Below are 19,848 nucleotides of genomic sequence, written 5' to 3' on the forward strand. Positions count from 1 at the left end.
TCAGTCTCCTTTGGAGTCTCCTGCAATCAACAGTAACAAAGAAAACATTTTGGATAGTGTGTGATATAAGGTACTAAGCTGCTATTCTGAAATAGACCTGCATACTCGGTTCACAGCTAGTAAAGAGGCCTTGCTTCCTAAAAGTCACTTAATTCATTCATCATAACATAAACTTTTCCTGAGAGTTCAAAGTAGAAGAAAAACAACTCAATTGTATTTTATCTAGAATCATTTAATATGAAATTTGAAGAAAACAGAATAAACATTTAGTAAGTACTTTTCAGGGCCCATTGCTCTCAGTAACATAAAAACAGGTATGTGCAGAAGTAAATATATCTTAAATAAAGAATAAAACAATCAGCTGGTAGAGAATCACAAACTCACATGTCTTTTTTTTTCCTTTCGAACCCACATATCTTGATTTTAGGTTTACTGTTTTTAAGCACTTTCAGTCCATTTGGCTCCTCATCTTAGAGAAGCAATTTAAAAAAAAAATGACCAGCATCATTTCTGTGTGTCTTGTAGACTATTTTCTCTAGATGTCAAACTGTGTATGCTTCAAATAAGAATTGTTTATGTCTGTGTTCTAGGTCTATGTGAAAAGCTCCCATAATTGGGAGCACATTTGGAACTGTGCTCTTTGTGGAGCATCTTACCTAACGAAGTTCTGTCTGGAGGTTTTAGGGGGTGGTTGTTAAACTTCACTGGTAGAGAACCGCATCCGCACTGCTGGCTAAACTCACTGTTGTTTCCCAGACAGCATCCTGCCTTCCTGTGCCACTGCGCCTTCTCTTTTACACCTTTGAGAGTTCACTTTGTTGCTGTCGCTTGCCCCACCCCCACCCCCGCCAGTGTCTATTCGTATGTGCAGGCACTGATATGTACTTCTGGCTGTTGCTCTTTTTCTTCAGAGGGAGAACCGAAGATTACAGGAAGCCAGCATGAGGCTGGAACAAGAGAATGATGACCTTGCCCATGAACTAGTGACAAGCAAAATTGCTCTTCGGAATGACTTGGATCAGGTAAGTTTGTCCTTCACTGAATAAAAATGTTACTACAACAGCTTCTTTGTGAGTGAGGACCAAGGTGCTCTGGAAGTATTCCCTCAGGCTTGCCCTGTTCCTTTGCTTTGGTTTGGTTTTTTGTTTGTTTTGTTTTGTTTTGAGACAGGGTTTCACTTGTTGCTCTGGCTGTCCTGGAATTCACTCTGTAGACCAGGCTGGCCTGGAAGTCACAGAGATCCACCTGCCTCTCTCTGTCTCCCAAATGCTGAGGGAGTTAAAGGTGTGCAGCACCTCCCCTGTGCTTGCTCTGCTCTTGACATGAGTGAGCTGTGGGATAGATGACTGAGTGGGGGGCAGGTAGGAAAGGACAGCCTGCGCTCATTACAGAGAGTGGAAATTCAAGTTTTAGAGAAAGGCTATTTCCAAACAACTTCTGTGATGACATACTTTTTAAATCCTATAACAAGTCTTTCCTCTGTCAGTACTTTCCCTAAACCAAGAGCTGCCAGTATAATTACCCCAAAATATTAGTCAGCAAGAGTATACTAATGCCACTTTGACATTTGGAGGCCTCTTTCTGTTATAGTAGTAGTTCTCCTCTGTGACATGTAGAATCAGATGTGAAGAACATACAGGTCTTTTCAAAGTGTTCTCCTGTAGCACGAATTGTTAGAAGGTCTTATTAATAAAAACAAACCCGGAGCCAGGTATTGGGGTGAATACTGAAAGATCAAAGAAACAGAACCAGCCACAGCTAACCTCACCTCGCCAATTCCTCAGCTGATCTTGTTTCCTCACACTGGAAGCCTCTGTGTCCTCATCAGAATGGATCTCAGCTGAACTGCTGCTCAAAAGCCTAAAAGCTTAACAGACTCTAGTTCCTGGTTTTCACACCTTATATACCTTTCTGCTTCCTGCCATCACTTCCTGGGATTAAGGCGTGTGTCACCATGCCTGGCTGTTTCCAGTGTGGCTTTGAACTCACAGAGATCCGAATGGATCTCTGCCTCCAGAATGCTAGGATTAAAGGTGTGTGTGCCACCATTTTCTGACCTCTATGTCTATCTAGCGGCTGTTCAGTTCTCTGACCCCAGATAAGTTTATTAAGGTGCACAATATATTGGGGGACACAATATCACCACATTCTCCTTCACTGGACCCACTGGGATAAGGCTTCATATTTTGTCTTTGTGTCTGGAAACCCACACACATTTATCTTGTTAATCTTGTGGAATGGTTATTTCTGCTTGGTGCTAATTCAACTTTTGAGGCAAGCATTATTTTAGAGCCCTCACTTTACAAATGAGAAAGCTAATATACTTCAACTTGAAAAGTTATCCTTTAAAAGTAGAGATTTAAAGAATGAATATGAAAGTTTATTTACTACAATATTACTTATAAGAAATAAAATATAGAAGTGATGTAATGTCTAGTAGTAGAGAATGATAGTACTTCTATAAAACATGTTTTTGGAATTTTTTTAAAATAATGAGGCTAGAAAAATAATATGCATTTCATATAGTTTGAGTCCTCAGTACACATGTGAAAGCCAAGCATGATAGTGTGCATCTGTAACCCAGCACTGGGGGAAGGGAAACAAGCAAATCTGGAATTTGTTGGCTAGCCCTCCTAGACAAATGGTTAAGCTCTGAGGTAGACACAAGGCGTCAACCTTTGGCCTCTATACATACGCATATGTACACACGTACACACACACACACACACACACACACACACACACACACAAGTCCATCATGCCTTTATTTATTCCCTTCCTGCTATATATATCCATGGCTTTCTCTGCCTTTTGAAACAGAGGTATCCTAGAACCTTTGTTTTGTAGCTAATTATATAGAAGAAAGAATAAGAACCGCTATTTCATGCATCTCTCTGAACTTCTGATTTTGCAGTTTCTGCCTCTGCAGAAGGTTTTTTTCTTGTCACAAAGACTTCTGGTCTGCTGATCTTCAAGGAAGGGTATTAGCCCAGGAGTGAAAAGACTGGCCTTACCTGCTCCTCCTGTATGCCCAGGACCTTTGCTTTCAGTAGATCAGAATCCAGTCTGATTGTAATCAAAATAGCAAACATTACTAAATATGAAAGTGGGTTGTATGTGAGATGGTGTGTAAAGTAAATAAATGCTGGCTAGGTACTTTTTTCAAAATAAGTAATTTCTTATCCTTGTCACTGTACTGCTGGGTTAGGTGTCTGGGATGCCCTGGGCAGCAGAGGTACCTCAGCTTTTCTCTCGGACAAAGGACTCTTTTCTTCTGACAACTCAGCCTTAGACTACTTATTAAATAAGGATTCCTCGGGGATTAGAAACGATTAAAGAAATATTTTCATTTCAGTTGTTTCAGGCCCTTTTTGTTCTCCTCTACTCTTAAGGAACAAGAAAGAAGAGATAAAATTAGTGATTTCCCATGGAGATATGTCTGAGTTCCTTCTGATCATGGGCCAGAAGCTCAGGTCTTGAGGGTGTGTGCATTCTTTTGTTTTGTTCTAAATTGGACAGTTGGCCTGATGAGTTTGATCAAAAATCCTTTGTATAAGATCCTCATCCCAGGGGGTTGGGGATTTAGCTCAGTGGTAGAGCGCTTGCCTAGCAAGCGCAAGGCCCTGGGTTCGGTCCTCAACTCTGAAAAAAAAAAGACAAAATAACAAAAAAGACCAAAAAAAAAAAAAAAAAAAAGATCCTCATCCCAGTTTACTCAAGCATTGGATCAGGTCACTGGTTGATTTGTGACTAAGTAGGCATTGCAGTCACTGTTTCTCTCCTGTATTTATGTCACAGAAGCCATCAACTGTGATTTAAACTTCAAATATCAATAAGCATTATAACTAAAGACTTGATAATGTTCTATTCAGACTATCAAATTATGATGAAGATTTTATAGTTTGGGTTCACAGGTAGTGTTTGAGTAAATCTCTGTTTAATATTATGCATGTTAAATATTTTAGACAATGCCTGCTTGAACAAGGTATAGAATTAATGGATATATAGAAATCCAGAAACCTCTTTTTACAGGTGGAGTCAGATCATTTGTGATCTGGTCCTATTTTGATAGGCAGGAAAATGACTTCTACTTCACTGTTTAACATAGAGAGATCCTTGGAATAAAGTTTCCTAGAAGACTGTGGAACTCCACACATGCAGGGCTCATGTACACTGTGCACATTGGACACTTGCCCAGTCAATTATATAAAGCTACCTATCATGGCCTAACAATGACTATCCAGTAGAAAACATACATAAAAATTATAGGGTCTTCAGCATAAATATTTAAATGTTTTTTTAAAAAAGTATTTCACAAGGAAGGGCTTCTGTTCCTTATAGTTTCCAAAACTAGAAAATGGATGGATATGCTACAAGACTTAAACTTCCCACCGAAGTCTGCATAGCATCACTGTTCAAGTTGACAGAATGCTAAGGTATCTCTCTTGAAGACATCAGATTTTTAGAACATTATTTCAGAGCTTATTTACTGTGCATATATTAGGATTGTTCTCTTTGCAAATGAACATTTGCTGGGTTGTGGCAAGAAGGAGCTGTTGGCAGAACTCCGATATTCTCAGGTAGAGCTGGACCCAGTAGGAGGTGTATTTTGTTAGTTTCTCGGAACTTTGATGTCTTCTGATTGGTCATGCTGTGACCACCTATCAGGGACTTTGGATGGTCTCCTGCTTGGTGAGTCACCTGAGACATCTGGATAGCAGCTTGTAGAATTTATTATTGAATTCCTGTAATCTCTGAGATTCCCACAATTCATGAATTACAGTTTTTGCAAGTTGCATTTTGGAATCTACCTGTAATTTTAGTATGCCTATCTGCTCTTCTGATTTTTTTCCACTAAACTTGAAAATATTTTTTAAAATTATTCATTGATTTATGTTGAAATGGGGGTGTGCATGTACCACAGCATGTATGTGGAGGGCAGAGGACTTCTTTTGGGGGTGATATCTCTTCTTTTGCCATGTGGGTTCCAGGAATAGAACTCAGGTTGTCAGGATTAGTGGCCAGTGCCTTTACCTACTGGGCCAATCACTGTTGCCCTCCTCACCTAAAATTTAATGCATCAGAATAAATTTTAGAGTCTTTAAGAGGTGGGGAGGGGGCAGGGTGGTGGTGGTAGTAGTGGTGGTGGTGGTAGTAGTGGTGGTGGTGGTGGTAGTGGTGGTGGTGTGTGTGTGTGTATCTCATGTAGTCATTCTTGGCCTCTGATTCACTGTGCAGTCAAGGATAACCTTGAACTTCTGATCCTCCTGCTTCCACCTACTGAGTGTTGAGATTACTGGCATGCCCCCTTAAGTCCCACTTATGTGGCAATAGAGACTGAAGTCAGGGCCTATGCATGCCTGACAGGCATACTGTCTACTGAGCCCCACTCCCCACTCCATCCCTGCTGCCCTGAGTCTTTAAGATGCCTAAGGAACTTTTTCACCTTAAATACCCAATAGTTCTTTCTGAATGCTCTGAAAACAGTCTGGCCCCTAGAACATAGGGTGGTGGGGCTAGAAGGCAGTGAAAACTGAGAATCCGGGTCGAAGTTCTCTGCCAGTTTCCAGCAAACTTTCGGCTCAACCATCTAGACCTGTGGAAAAGATGGCAAAACACAAACAGAAGCCCCCTGGCCAACGTGCATGATTACTCGGATGATATTTGGCTACTGTCAGCTAAGGACAGTTTCTTCAGATAGTTGCCTTTCCTCTGCCTCAGGGTCTTCTCTGCTAAACTCATCCTGTGGCCTTTCGCCACCTCCTATGCAAGCAGTCTCCTTCTCCAGTTCCTTAGAAAGCCACATCCATTCAGTCATTAACCACTTAAGAGATTGCTCCTGTCCCCAGGGTGGCTGTGGTGCCAGCAACAATGAAAAGCAAAAGAGATATGGTTTCTCCTGGTGTTTAAAGCATAGTGGCAAGGCACGTAAGTCCCACGCATATTTATTACAGTGCTGTGGAGTGTAATAGGAGAGAGAAAGCAGCAGAGGCAATTTAGATGGGAGCCAGTAGGGCAGGCTTAGGTTATGTTCACCGTGATGTGAATGTGTGGCTAGAACCAAAGAGTGAAGTTAGGACCTCAGAGTATAAAAACAGACAAGGCTAGCTATATTAAATATACATGGGGAATTTTAGTTAATTTTGGTTCTGTATTCAAGTTAACAAAAAAGTACTCTCTAAGTTTCTTTCTCCTGCGTATTCTAGAAGTGCAGTCTTGGCTGCCTGGATTTCTGGTATAAACTGCAGCTTTTCATAGCCTCTCATATAGGTTTTCTGTCACAGTTTCTTATTTTGCTCATAGACCTATATGAATGACCCTATGGGCCTGTTTACATCAACTAGTTTTCAAATTTTTCTACCAAAATATGTCCATGGATCAGTCTGTTTACTTGTCCTCTCTGTGTCTGCCCTATATGCTTCCAAATAGAAACTTGTGTGTGAAAGGCTCTTCCTCCTCATCAGGCCCATGTCTTCAGAGTATGTGCTCATGGGACATGTAGAAATATTCAAGAAGTGTTTAAAAAGAACACAGACTTCAATGTCATTCAAATCCAAATTCAAGTCATGCTTGTTATATTTGCTGTTTAACCCAAGATTGGTCTCTCCAAGCCTTAGTGTTATTAGCTATAAATTATTGTTCCGTAAAGATTAGAATGATGTGAGCCAAGTGGCCACATAAAATTGGTTAGAGAAAAAAAAGCCACCCTCAAGGTAAGCTGGAAGAGAGGAGAATGGCCTGAAGTAATCAAAAGCATGCACGTGATTCCATCCCTTTCTTTACGGCTTGCCTGTTTTCTGACTTGCAGGCAGAGGACAAGGCTGACGTGCTGAACAAGGAACTCCTCTTGACCAAGCAGAGGTTGGTGGAGACTGAGGAAGAGAAGAGGAAGCAAGAAGAGGAGACTGCCCAGGTAAAAGGCACAGTCAGGCTTTCTGTGAGTGGATAGATTTACAGGAAGTTCCTTAATATTGTAAAAATAAGTAAATAAATGTAAACATTTATTTTCCCCCTGAATCAAGGGGAATGTTAAGTAGTAATTCTCCCTTTAAACATCTTTTAGGAGTTTGCCTTCACTGAGATGTCCAGCGAGAATGTTGAATTTTTTCTAGATCTAGTGACTTTCAGTTATGATCCAAGACCTTTGATGAATCTGGAAATTTTCTGCCTTATCTTCAAGATTATTGACTCTTCTGAAGTAGTTGTGAACACTGCTGACCTGGAGACCTATGGTGGTTTCTGCCCGACTGACAGAGCCCTGGTCTCCATCATTGGCTTCAGTCTCCTGAGTCACAGCACAGTGGTGGACATGACATTGTAGAATTACTCAGCCAACATTTCCTGCTCAGGACATGAGTAACTTCCCGAGGGAGAAGCTTTTCTGAAATCATGAGGAAAATTCAGTCATGCTAAATATAAACTGAATTTATTCTCAAGAATTTCAAAGGCCATCATCCAAGCAACCAGAGAAAGTGTCAGTGAAGACACATGTGGGGACATGTGTCATTAGCACCTTCCAAGGTCTACAGAAAAAGTTCTCTGATGTTTTTCCATTGAAATATGTTAAAAAATGAATTCTTCATATCAGCTCTCACATTATGAATTGGAAGAATTCATCTTTGGGGGTTTCTTTTTAGAGATTTATTATCTTCATTTATGTGTGTATGTGTGTGTGTGTGTGTGTGTGTGTGTGTGTGTGTGTGTGTGTGTCTTTATATGTCATGTATGTGTGGGTACCCACAGAGGTCAAAAGAGGGCATTGGATCTCCTGGATCCAAAGTTACAGACAGTTGTGAGCCTCCTGATATGAGTGCTAGGAACTGAATTCAGGTTTTCTACAAGATCTTTATGCCCTCTTACCTGCTGAGCCATCTCTTCAGCCCCAGTAATTTTGGTTTTAGTCTGTGTATGTATTGAAAGGCTCACTAGAGCAGGCGTTTGTTTGTTTGCATTTCTGTTTGGCCAACAACTTGGCAGAATCCTGGTATCTGAGCATTTTCATCACTTAACCTTCCTGTATCCTAGAATTCTGTGGCTGCTGATATAATATTTATAATTTAGCAATCACTGACTGCAACAAGTACCCCCATGCTGTATCACTTTTTCCTTCAGTCCAGTTTCCTGAACCTTCAGTCCTTCTTAAGAGCTCTTATCTTCCATCCTTCCTGACTCCAGACCTCTTACCCCTGCAGCAGCAATGGCAGTGGGGACTGTAGACAGGAAGACCAAAATATAGCCCAGCATTAAGAGTAACATGCTTGGAACACAGTCTCACCCTGCTATTTTGTTGTGGACTCACAAGAAAGACAGCTTCTGAGCTGACACTTAGCATTTAGCAAGTACCTGGAAAGCAGAAGCAGCTCTATTATAGGACCACTTGTATGTCTTCTACTTTATAGAAAAGAAAGCCTTCTCCATCTCTGTAAATGGTAGGTTTTGAATTACGCAAATCAGGGAGACTTGAATGTAGATGTTTATGGAAATTGATTAACATTTTGATTGAAGGGCTAGAGACATGGCTCAGGAGCTAAGAGCACTTGCTGCTCATGCAGAGGACCAGAGTTCTTCGCATCCAAGTTGAGCAGCCCATGACCAGCTGTAACTCCAGGTCTAGGGACCCAGTACCCTCTTCTGACCTTCACTGGCGTCAGCACACATATGCATACCCACATACACGTACACAAAATTAAAAATAAAATCTTTAAAATGAGAACCAAATTTGACTGTCCTGATGTTTCTCTCTCCATTTTTCTTTTTCCTTTTTTAAGCTAAAAGAAGTCTTCAGAAAACAGCTAGAAAAGGCAGAATATGAGATAAAGAAGACTACAGCTATCATTGCTGAGTATAAACAGGTAATGTGCCATGTGGGTTTTTAATGATTTTGTATAAAAGCAATTACTTTTGTCTGTTGTTTCCAGAGATTTCTAGATTGACTGCAAACAGTGTCTTACTTACTCTCTACTCTGGAGTAGGCAGCAGTTGCATTTGCTTGCTGGTAACTTGAGAAGCCTACTTAACCAATACAGTCTGCTGGGTTTTTTGTTTTTTTGTTTGTTTTTTTACTGTTGGATAGCTCCTGTGGGGTAGGAAACAGTCCCATTGGGACTCTTTTCTAGTAGGTCACACTGGTAACATTTGCCTCATTGCAAAGCTTAGTAACTATATTAAATGGCAGTAGTCAGGGGACTATGTTATCATCTGCTGTCATGGTTCAAAATAGTGCTTTTCTCTCAGGCTGGTTATGTAAACTTGCCCTCTGTAAGCCAGTACTGGCAGAAACACTTCTGTGGGTCTTAAAATGTTCCTTTAATAGAGAGCTGAAGGTATTCCTGGCTTCATCACCAAGGTGGTTCTAGAAAGCCTTCACTCCAGTTCCTGTTGTATCTTCATGTCCTTCTTCTTCTTGTTAGCTAGACATGGGAAGGACCTCCTCATCCTGAGAGACTTTGAATAGAATACTTACATTCTAGGCTTTCAGAACTTACAGTGCTACATGCTATTTTCCGATCAGGGGATTTCCTTGGATGGCAATATATAAAGGATGTTGACATCTGATATGTGCATTTTTATAAAGTCTGTTTTTATGTGTATAAGTGAAATTTATGTTTTGTAGTAAGTTAGTTACATGCGGAAAAATATAAAACAAGCCTCCTTTAATTGTACTAACTAGAGATATCACTGTATTGAGTATGCATCATTGTATAAACAAATGCTATATAAATAAATATGTAAATGAGGATCCATTCATATATTAGGAACATCTTTTCATAAGGCTGCCTCAAGGTTGAGGCTATAGATCTGTAGTAATAAATGCATAAACATACACACAAATACACACATACTTACATAAACACACATATACAAACATACATACATACATATATACATACATATGTATGTATGTAAATATCCTTTTTGTTCATGGAATATGTATTAGAAATGAGCTATCTTCCACCTTTTGTGATAGCAGCATGTTTAACACTTTCTGATGGTGAAGCTTGAAACTTCAGGGGATTATAATATGAATTAATCTACTTTTTCTCCTTTAGGAAGTATTTTTTTTAATTCTTTTATTTTGAAGCAAACTCTAATGCAGTCCAAATAACCTGAACCCTTAATTCTCCTGCTTCCTAGGGCTAGTACTACAAATACAAATAGGTACTCTCACACCACCCTCTAGCTTGTCTTAATGGGAGGCTAATTCCTGTACATAGACATAAGGAACTCACTCTATGTAGGGAGTAAGGAAGTATCTTTTTTTCCTATCAGTACATGTGCTCCCAGAGCAGGCGCAGGAAACCTCTTTATGAACATGTTACAATTTGAACTGTACTTCAAAGACTGGGCAAGACTTGGAGTGTGCATTTGGAGGAATGCCGGATGGAAAATGTTGGAGAGATGTCATGGAGGTAGATTAGTGAACACAAAAGCATTTCAAATACAGAAATGACACAGAAGTCCACAGAGCCACATCTGTGCTAAAGAGTTAGGGTTTGTATTGGTTTGAAACAGGAATTTCTGAGCAGAAAGTGGCTGCTGGTGGATGTACCATTGGCACTATTCAGATCTAGTGAGGAATATGGAGCCAGCAGGAGAGATACACAGGCAGGAACACAGTCTACATTAAAAATGAGAAGAAATAGTGCTGAAAGCCAAAATAAGTGTCCTAGTTAGGGTTTCTATTGCTGTGAAGAAGCACCATGACCGCAGCAACTTTTTTTTTTTTTTTGGTTTTTCGAGACAGGGTTTCTCTGTGTAGCTTTGCGCCTTTCCTGGATCTTGCTTTGGAGACTTTTACAAAGGAAAACATTTAATTGGGGCTGGCTTACAGTTTCAGAGGTTTATTCCATTATTATCATGGCGGGAAGCAAGGCACCACGCAGGCAGACATGGTGCTGGAGAAAGAGCTGAAAGTTCTACACATGGATCAGCAGGCAGCAGGAAGAGAATGCCACACTGGGCCTGGCTTGAGCATCTGAGATCTCAAAGCCCACCCCTAGTGACACACTTCCTCCAAATAGGCCTCACTACTCCAATAAGGACACACCTCCTTGGTCACTCCCTGGTGACCAAGCATTCAAGCACATGAGTCTGTGGGGGACATTCCTAGTCAAACCACCACAATGAGTAATAGTTAAAACAGAGGAGACACAAGGGTTTATTTGGGGTTGGTTGGTTGGTTTTGCTAGAAAGGACAAAGGTAATTCTAAGTTTTTGTGGGGAAATTAGATGCAAATTAGCACAGGAAACATTAAGACTGTGAGCCCTGGAACCTGTCATCACATGCAAATACATTTTTTAATTGCTATATTATGCTACAGGTGGCTACTATATTCCAGATGCACAGCCTTACAAGGCTTTTAACATGGGTTCTGAACTCAGGGCCTCATGCTTGCTTAGCAATCCCTCTTGCTCAATGACCATCCCTCCAGCCCTTAATTTTTTTTAAATATTAACTAGAAGTTTTTAAATGTTTTTTTTGAGGGGCTAGAGAGATGGCTCAGCAGTTAAGAACACGTGTTACCCTTATAAAAGGCCTGGGTTCATTTCCCAGCACTCACATGGTGACTCACAACCATCTGTAACTCCAGTTCTAGAGGATCCAATGCTTTCTTGTAACTTCTGTGGACACTGGGCACACATGGGATATACACACATACACTCAGGCAAAATACTCATATAAATTAAATAAATAAATCTAGATAGGTTTTATATGTTGCAGCCCAGTGTACACTTTAAAATTTGATATTCCTTGCTTTTTATTCATGTTTCTATACTATCAGATGTTTTAAGACTTATTTTCATTCATTTTGTAAAAGGAAAGATTCTTATTTCAGTCAATAGATTTGAACATTCTACTTTTTAAATATTCTCACCCTGGAAAGCATTTCTTTCTACTTGTTCCCAGTACTTATTAACATCTTATTTCAGAACCAACCATCAAATAGATTTTTATTAAATGTGTGCTTCCTACTGGTCAGGTGCTAAATAGTTCTAGACCCTGCACATCCATTGTTTTTGTTTGATTACTGTAGCATAGCACTGTTTAGTCAGGAAGGAGCTAAGTGATACTTAAACTTTTATGATTGAAAAGAGATATTCTGAAGCCCATTGGGAATTGTTGCTGGTTCAGAATTCTTTTCACTGAATGCCCAGTAACACCTTCTACAGAGTAGATTCTCAATAGAGATTCTATAGGTGATTCCACAGGGAGACTATGAATTCATTATTGCTAGCCACAGAAAGCTAGTGACAAGAAGATGCTCATCTGTCCCATAATATGTCTCTCCTGATTAAGTTATGCTTCATACATGGAGCTCACAGGCCTTCTGCTCATTTCAGAAATGACTAGGTTTGCAGTGCTGCTTATTTGCAAAATGTCCCCTGGGATCAGGCATGCTAGTGTGCTTTGTGAGTTGATGAACAGTTATGTCACTGGTCATTCTGTTTTCTAGTAGAGAAACTCTCTTTTTTGCCTTTAGATATGTTCTCAGTTAAGTACCAGGCTGGAAAAACAGCAAGCAGCCAGCAAGGAGGAGCTGGAAGCAGTAAAGGTAAGAAGTGGGCTACTTCTGTGATGTAATTTCTTCCAAATCCATCCTCAGATACCCATCTCTCCATCTTGTATAATTCACTCAGATGCTATGGAGAGTCTCAGTCCTTTTCCCTGCCACAGGTATGTCTTTCCTGACATTTGTGTTCCTGTAGATGGCATGGGACTTCGGAGGCAGGTAGTAGGAAAGGAAAGACTATATGAACCCGGAATCTTGTGGCTTTCTTGGGTGGTAAGAACCTGAGATGTTCAGCAGCTCACACCTGACTATTGCCTGAATTGACAGGCTTCCATTTGGAGTTCTGCGAGATCATCCTGACACTCTTTGGAACAGCAAACACTATTGGCTGGAAAAACACTTGTTAGTAACCATGTGATTCAACAAACAAATTTTTTTAATAATAAAAAAATAGTAAAATATAATAAGATAAAACAAAAACTATCACCTTGGAGTTGGACAAGACAAACAGAAGGAAAAGAGCCCAAAAGAAGGCACAAGAATCAGAGATTCACTCGTTCCCACACTCAGGAAGCCGTGAAAATATTTTTCAAGAGAATGTATACTAGTTGTTTTTATGCTGCCCCCTGGTGGGTAAAACTCCTTATATCATTTTGGTACTTGAGAAAAGCCATTGATTGCTCTTGTTTTTGTTTGCTTGCATGCTTTGTTTTGTTTTGTGTTTTTAAAATTTTCTTTTGTGGGGGAACTGCAGGTGTGAGGGGAAGATATGGAGGGACTGGGAGGTAAGTGGAATTAGGGTGCATGATGTGAAATTCCCAAAAAATCAATAAAGAAATTATATTTAAATTTTTTAAAAGGAACAAAAGTAATGGGAAAAGTGAATATGATCAAAACAATCTACAAAACTCTTAAAGAATAAAAAATAACAGTGTTTTGGGCTAATTAATGCCATAGGTTAAGTAGGAGGTTGAAAAGTGCTGTGTTTTTCAATGTGTCCAGTGAATATTACTCAACAGTGAATTACTCAATGTGAAGAGTGGAGTATGGACAAAATGAGAGACAAGATGGTGGGGACTGGAGGGGTGAGACTTGAAGACAGAGCTGAAATGAGAAGTGCTAGAACATGTCAAATCAAGACTCTAATGATTGAGTGACAGGATATTGGAGTAGCTAATGAAGAGAGAGCATCAAACTTGCCAGATCTAACTGGTGGAGTCACACCGACAGATGTGTAGTGAAGTTCCTTTTTGCACATGTGAAAAGACTGTGGTTAACATTACGGACACATTGAGCCTCTTGTAATAGTAGGGCATCAAAATAAAAAGTGTAATATACCTAATGTGTAATTCATTTTGTAATATTTAGTGAAGCAAGAGCAGTGCTGTCTCGAAAAGAATTGCTTGTTTGGCATGGTGCACATGACTAACAATAGGAGACTGCAGTCATGTCACCTTCATTCCCTTAAACAGTCAAACAAAAGGACATGCACATGGAGTACCTGTACTGGGTACAGGTGGATTCTGTGCTGACTGTGACCATCTGGTAACAGCATGGGTCCAACAGCGTCTTCAGAAACAGAACAGTGTTTGAAGACAGTGCGCCATCTTTTTATTTTTATTTTTATTTTTTGGTTTTTCGAGACAGGGTTTCTCAGGGTAGCTTTGCGCCTTTCCTGAAACTCACTCTGTAGCCCAGGCTGGCCTTGAACTCACAGAGATCCGCCTGCCTCTGCCTCCCAAGTGCTGGGATTAAAGGCATGCGCCACCACCGCCTGGCCCAATGTGCCATCTTTAAAAGGCATGTATTTTGGGAAGTTGTTTAGCCTATAGAATACAGTTTGATGTTGGGTGTCTCTTTTGTGTATTCAGGGTAAGATGATGGCGTGCAAACACTGCAGTGACATTTTCAGCAAGGAAGGAGCTTTAAAGCCAGCAGCTGTAAGTAGAGAGGACCAGGGAATTGAAGCCGATGACGAGAAGGATTCACTGAGGAAGCAGCTGAGGGAGATGGAGCTGGAGCTGGCACAGACCAAACTGCAGCTGGTGGAGGCCAAGTGCAAGATTCAGGTTGGTGATTTGATGAGAGGTCAAAAGATGCAACCCAGACAACCCCCGTTACACAGCACAGATGGCCCCGTTTACACAGCACAGATGACCCCGTTACACAGCACCGACCCCGTTTACACAGCACAGACGACCCCGTTACACAGCACCGACCCCGGTTACACAGCACAGACGACCCCGTTACACAGCACCGACCCCGGTTACACAGCACAGACGACCCCGTTACACAGCACCGACCCCGGTTACACAGCACAGACGACCCCGGTTACACAGCACAGACGACCCCATTACACAGCGCAGACGACCCCGTTACACAGCACTGACCCCGGTTACACAGCACAGACGACCCCGTTTACACAGCACAGATGACTCCATTTGCACAACCGTGGGTAGAGAAGATAGGTCTACAAATCCAACATGTATTGACAGTAAGTCATGAAAAGTTTTGTTTTTAAACAGTTATAATATACAGATAGTTTACCATTGATACAGAGGAAAGTAAATTTGGTTCATAAGATGGCATACTTATTTTGATAAAATAATTAAAAAGACAAAGAGATATTCTCAATGTTGAGTTGATTCATACTTTAATTTTGTAATTGTCAATTCTAAGTGCCATTTCACATAAATACATATACCAAGATGTCAGAAATAGTTCCAGGCCATTTCAGAAACTGTAAATTCTGTCCTAATTTCAAGACAAAATTCATTTCGTGGCTTATTTTTAAAGAAACTTTCCAGCAACTCAAACAGCGGTGTGTGTGTGTGTGTGTGTGTGTGTGTGTGTGTGTGTGTGTGTAATTTTTAAAGATTGATTTGTGTGTGTGTGTGTGTGTGTGTAATTTTTAAAGATTGATGTGTGTGTGTGTGTGTGTGTGTGTGTGTGTGTATGTGTATGTTTTGCCTGCATGCATGTCTGTGTACCACATGTGTGCAGTACCTATGGAGGATAGAAAAGGGCATTGGATCTCCTGGAAATGGAATTTTACAGGTTTTACTCTTCCTCGAGAAGAGCAGCCAGTGGTCTTTCCTGCTGAGCCATCTCACCAGCCCTCAAACAACATTCTTTTGAAATCAAACACGTCTACTACAATATAATCCAAAGATGTATCAATTTACGTGCTGAGGAATGATGGAAAATAGTAAAAAATGTTTCTACAAATATATCACTACTATGTTTCTTCTCTTTTTTTTCTTTTCTTTTTTTTTCAAGACAGGCTCTCTCTTTGTGGCTCTGGATGTCCTAGAACTCACTCTGTAGACCAGGCTGGCCCTAAACTCAGAGATCTGCCTGCCTCTGCCTCCGAGTGCTGGGATTAAAGGTGTGCGCCACCACTGTCCAGCAGATCACAATGCTTCCATAAGAACAGCAAGTTTTGTATGTAAAATAAAGAACATGGTAACATATAACATACAGTTGTCTAAACTCTGAGCCAGTGTCTGAAGTAGTGTTGGTTGGTGCTGCCTGACTTGATGTCCTGCCCAGTGCAGCATGGACATGCTGTGTTCAGAACCAAGGCTGACGTGAAGTCACGTGATGGAATGTAGATGAGTACAGACAGAAACATCTCAGATTCATTATGCATTTGGCTTTGAATTAGTTTTCTAACATTGCCAAATTTTTGTCATGACCTTCCCTACCTTCAGTTACATGGCCCCACGTGGTGGAAGGCCTCACGCATACTTTAAGAAGCTGGACTAAGACAGACATTAAGGTATTCCCCTTTTATCCCAGCACTCTGGAGGTGGAGGCAGGTGCATTTCTGAGAACTTGAGGTCAGCCTGGGCTATAGAGTGAGACTTTGTCCTTTAAAAAGCAGCTGGGCTTTAGAATACTGTCCTAGGTTAGAGTCAGGATGACCCTGCAAGTGGTACATTTCCTCCCTAATGTGTCCTGTACCATCATATCTTATAGCATGTATTCACAGACACAAACATAATTTAAATGGATTTTTTAATAACTAAAGTTATATTTTGTGAGAACTTAATAGTGTGCTTTTTTCCCCCAGTTTACCCTGAAATGTTTTCTCGGGTCCTTCACTTGGTCACTTTGGTTGGCTGATCTGAAAATGACAGACCAAACCCCTCTGTGGGTCTTACCTTCACAAGACACACTAATCCCACTCCTCCCTTTGGAGTTCTTTTAGGTCTCAGCTGATTGGCCAGATTCCTTTCTCCATTCTCTCCAAATTGGATAATAGCAATTAGAAGAATGGACCTGGCTTCCTTGTGGACTGATCTGCTTTTTATCAGTAACCCACCCCAATGCTGCATTCAGGATCCTCAGCAGTGGGTCTAGTCTGGACCCTGACTGTTCTCAAGGGCAATTTTTTAATTGAAACTCATTTGTACTCATATTTATTTGTGGTTTTAAATATGTAGTCTCCAATTGCAACCTAAACCTAAATTTGGACCTGAATGGCAGGGAAGTAGGGAAAATAAAATGTGGTTAATTTCACTGTTCATAGAAAGCATGGATTCTCATTTTCATTGGAAACTCTTTTAGCTCTCAACTTTTCTCTTCCATTAGGAAGCCAACTGAATGTCTCCTGGGCTTTGAGGTAGGGCGTGCTGCAGAGGCCTGGTGAATCTAAACGGTATCTCTTCATTTATTCTGGCATTTATGTAACCTGTGATCTTCTTCTTCTTCCATTAGGAACTTGAGCATCAGAGAGGAGCACTTATGAATGAAATACAAGCTGCAAAAAACTCTTGGTTTAGTAAAACCCTGAACTCTATCAAAACGGCCACGGGCACTCAGCCACTACAGCCACCACAGGCTCCCCAGCCACCCAAGGAGAGCACATAGCTCCAGCCTCAGCCAGTCACAAGAGCACAATGATCAAAACAACCGAAACCGAGAATCCTTCCTGTTGTCCCTTTGAAGGAAAGTAAAGGAGACCAGAAAGCAAGTTAGAATCTTTAGTAGCTCTGTCTTTCGTGTATGACATTTTTCAAAGGGATGATATTTAAACTGACCTGATTTATGTTGCATATCTGTTTCCCAGCTTCTTCATGAAAAGCCACATTCAGATCCATCATAGTGTTACACATTGTTTTATAGGCCTGAAATTTAGTTGGAAATAAGTAACCTAGAACTAAATGTTTTTGTTTAGAATTATTTATTCATAATAATTTTTTGTCTCACATAAAAATGGAGACATGCTTTTCCAAGGTTGAAATGGTAAGATCTTTGTCACAGAATTCTGTTTTTAAAGGAAAATTAACCCTCTTTAACTTTCCAGGATTATTTAGATAAAGCACACTGTGGGGCCGCACATGACCACTGACAGTTTCACACTGAAAGTGACTTCCACAGTAGTGCTACTCCTGTCCCAAGAAAACAGACCAGGAGTTGGCTTGAAAGTTCCCCCCAAATTATTTTGAGTTAGCTACATTTGGAAATGGAGTGCCAAGAGCTGTGGAGTAGCGGGGCTACTGCACTCTAGGTAAATAGAGACTTTCAGTACATGTGCAATAAAGTCATTTGGTCAGGCATTCTAGCAGATAGATCCTTTTAAGGACTCCACATGGGGCTCATTCTCCTGATGTGCCTTTGTATGAACACAGAGGTGACTTGTGGCAAATGCAGCCTCAAAGATGGATATTGTCAGTGGCAGACTTGGGGACCCTCACTGGAGAAGTCTAAAAAGGTCTGTGTTCAGACACTGTAGTTTTGAGTGGAACCATGATGATTTAGTGGATGCTGACACACTAGTTAAGGCAAACGCTGATGTTCCATACTTGGCTAAAGGCTGTGATGTTGCCAAGGAAGTTGAAGAGAGCTTCCTAGCACCTTAGTGTTAGGCAACTTTCCTAACTTCTCCCTAACCCCGAAACAGTGCCCTACACACCTGGGAATAAAGAAAAACAAGGGCATTTTTCACATTTTTGATTGACTAAACCTTTATAGAACTACTTAACTCATGGAAAGGTAAGGTTACTGTTTAAAAAAATTGGTGCAAATATTTTTTTCAATTATATTTGACATGCCTGTATAAATAGCCCTTACAAGAAATTCTTTGGTAACAACAAAACTAATTTTTCCATTTTCTAAGCTACTATAGAAGTCTCTGGTCCCTTTACAGCATCCAAACTACTGTCAGTCATGTATAGTAACATTTCTTTATATTCATCTTTGGCTTTATTGTTAAGCATACTGTTTCCAAAGTATCTCAGACTATTGAGTCCAGAGGGCTCTCCTCTGTGCCATATGTTGTAACTGTAATAACACACTCCAGAGGTAAGCCTCAGCAGAGCCCTCCCACCCCCAACTTCAAGTTGCTCATGATAGAGCCTTTCCTCTACAATTATTTTTGAGTTCTAGTATGTGAAATTTCTTTAATCTCTAAATGTCTCTATTATCTACAGGCCATAAAACTGACATGGTTGTTTGATATGTTACACTTATCAAACAATACCTCCCATATAGAAGTTTCTGTTTTAGTTCTGGCGTCTTTCATCAGAAGATTCACTTCTTTTTACCAAAAGACAATAACCTAGAACTCCAGATGTCTCTGTTGATTTGACATTCCCTGAATCTCTGATAAGCTATTTTTTCTATTAAATATAATGGCTAGAATATTACATCATTTCTGTCAGTCATTTAGTGCAGCCAATTAGCTTTATTGGTCCTGGGCACTCCAGAAAGCCTTGGACAAGTCACTTTTTCAAATGGCCAGCTAAATTAAGGTGCACTTCTGTGAACTTCTAATACCATTTCCAGCTCTTTCTAACTTCTGAAAATAAATACATTCCACAGAATACCGAAGTTGAATAATTTTCATAAGTGGTAAATGAGGGAAACAAAATGGCTCTATATCAAGTATCTGTTCAGGTTCATGGCCCCCTTTTCTCTTTAAACACAATCACCAGGAGCATATATTTTAAGAGTTAAATATTTCTTTTGAGTTTTCATCTAGCTCTTATAAAAGACATAATGGCAATACATAATTTCTTTTGTTCTCTGGTATCATATGAAACTTGGGCGTGTATATTGGTATTTTGGTATTATGTTTAAACTGCCCTGCATTAGACCATCTTTGAGTTAGTAGCAGCAGTAAAGATTGGAAAGAAAATTCAAGAGGTAATATGTGATTTCTTATTCACTGTTCACTATAGCAATGCCTCAAACCATACATTCCTCACTAGTGCTTGAGAACTCCAGAATGCCAACATAAAACAACTACTCATCACAGTTTCACTTACTATTTTATATATATTTGAGAATTGCGACTTTTTTTTTTTCTTGAAACAGGGTCTACTTATAT

General features: G+C 40.2%; 1 protein-coding gene across 4 annotated transcripts in view; it reads left to right on the forward strand.

Moving 5' to 3' along the window:
- Positions 1-19,342, forward strand: part of Rabgap1l (RAB GTPase activating protein 1 like) — a 577,981-nt gene extending 558,639 nt beyond the window's left edge. For all 4 annotated transcript variants that reach the window (XM_059281246.1, XM_059281247.1, XM_059281249.1 and 1 more), the window contains 6 exons: positions 912-1,022; positions 6,809-6,913; positions 8,769-8,852; positions 12,483-12,554; positions 14,384-14,581; positions 17,235-19,342. In XM_059281246.1, coding sequence (XP_059137229.1) covers positions 912-1,022; positions 6,809-6,913; positions 8,769-8,852; positions 12,483-12,554; positions 14,384-14,581; positions 17,235-17,387 — 723 coding nt within the window. In that variant the 3' untranslated portion in view covers positions 17,388-19,342. The remainder of the gene's footprint in view (positions 1-911; positions 1,023-6,808; positions 6,914-8,768; positions 8,853-12,482; positions 12,555-14,383; positions 14,582-17,234) is intronic.
- The last annotated feature ends 506 nt before the right edge of the window (positions 19,343-19,848 follow it).

Source organism: Peromyscus eremicus, chromosome 15 (assembly GCF_949786415.1).
Source record: "Peromyscus eremicus chromosome 15, PerEre_H2_v1, whole genome shotgun sequence".
Taxonomy (NCBI): Eukaryota; Metazoa; Chordata; class Mammalia; order Rodentia; family Cricetidae; genus Peromyscus; species Peromyscus eremicus.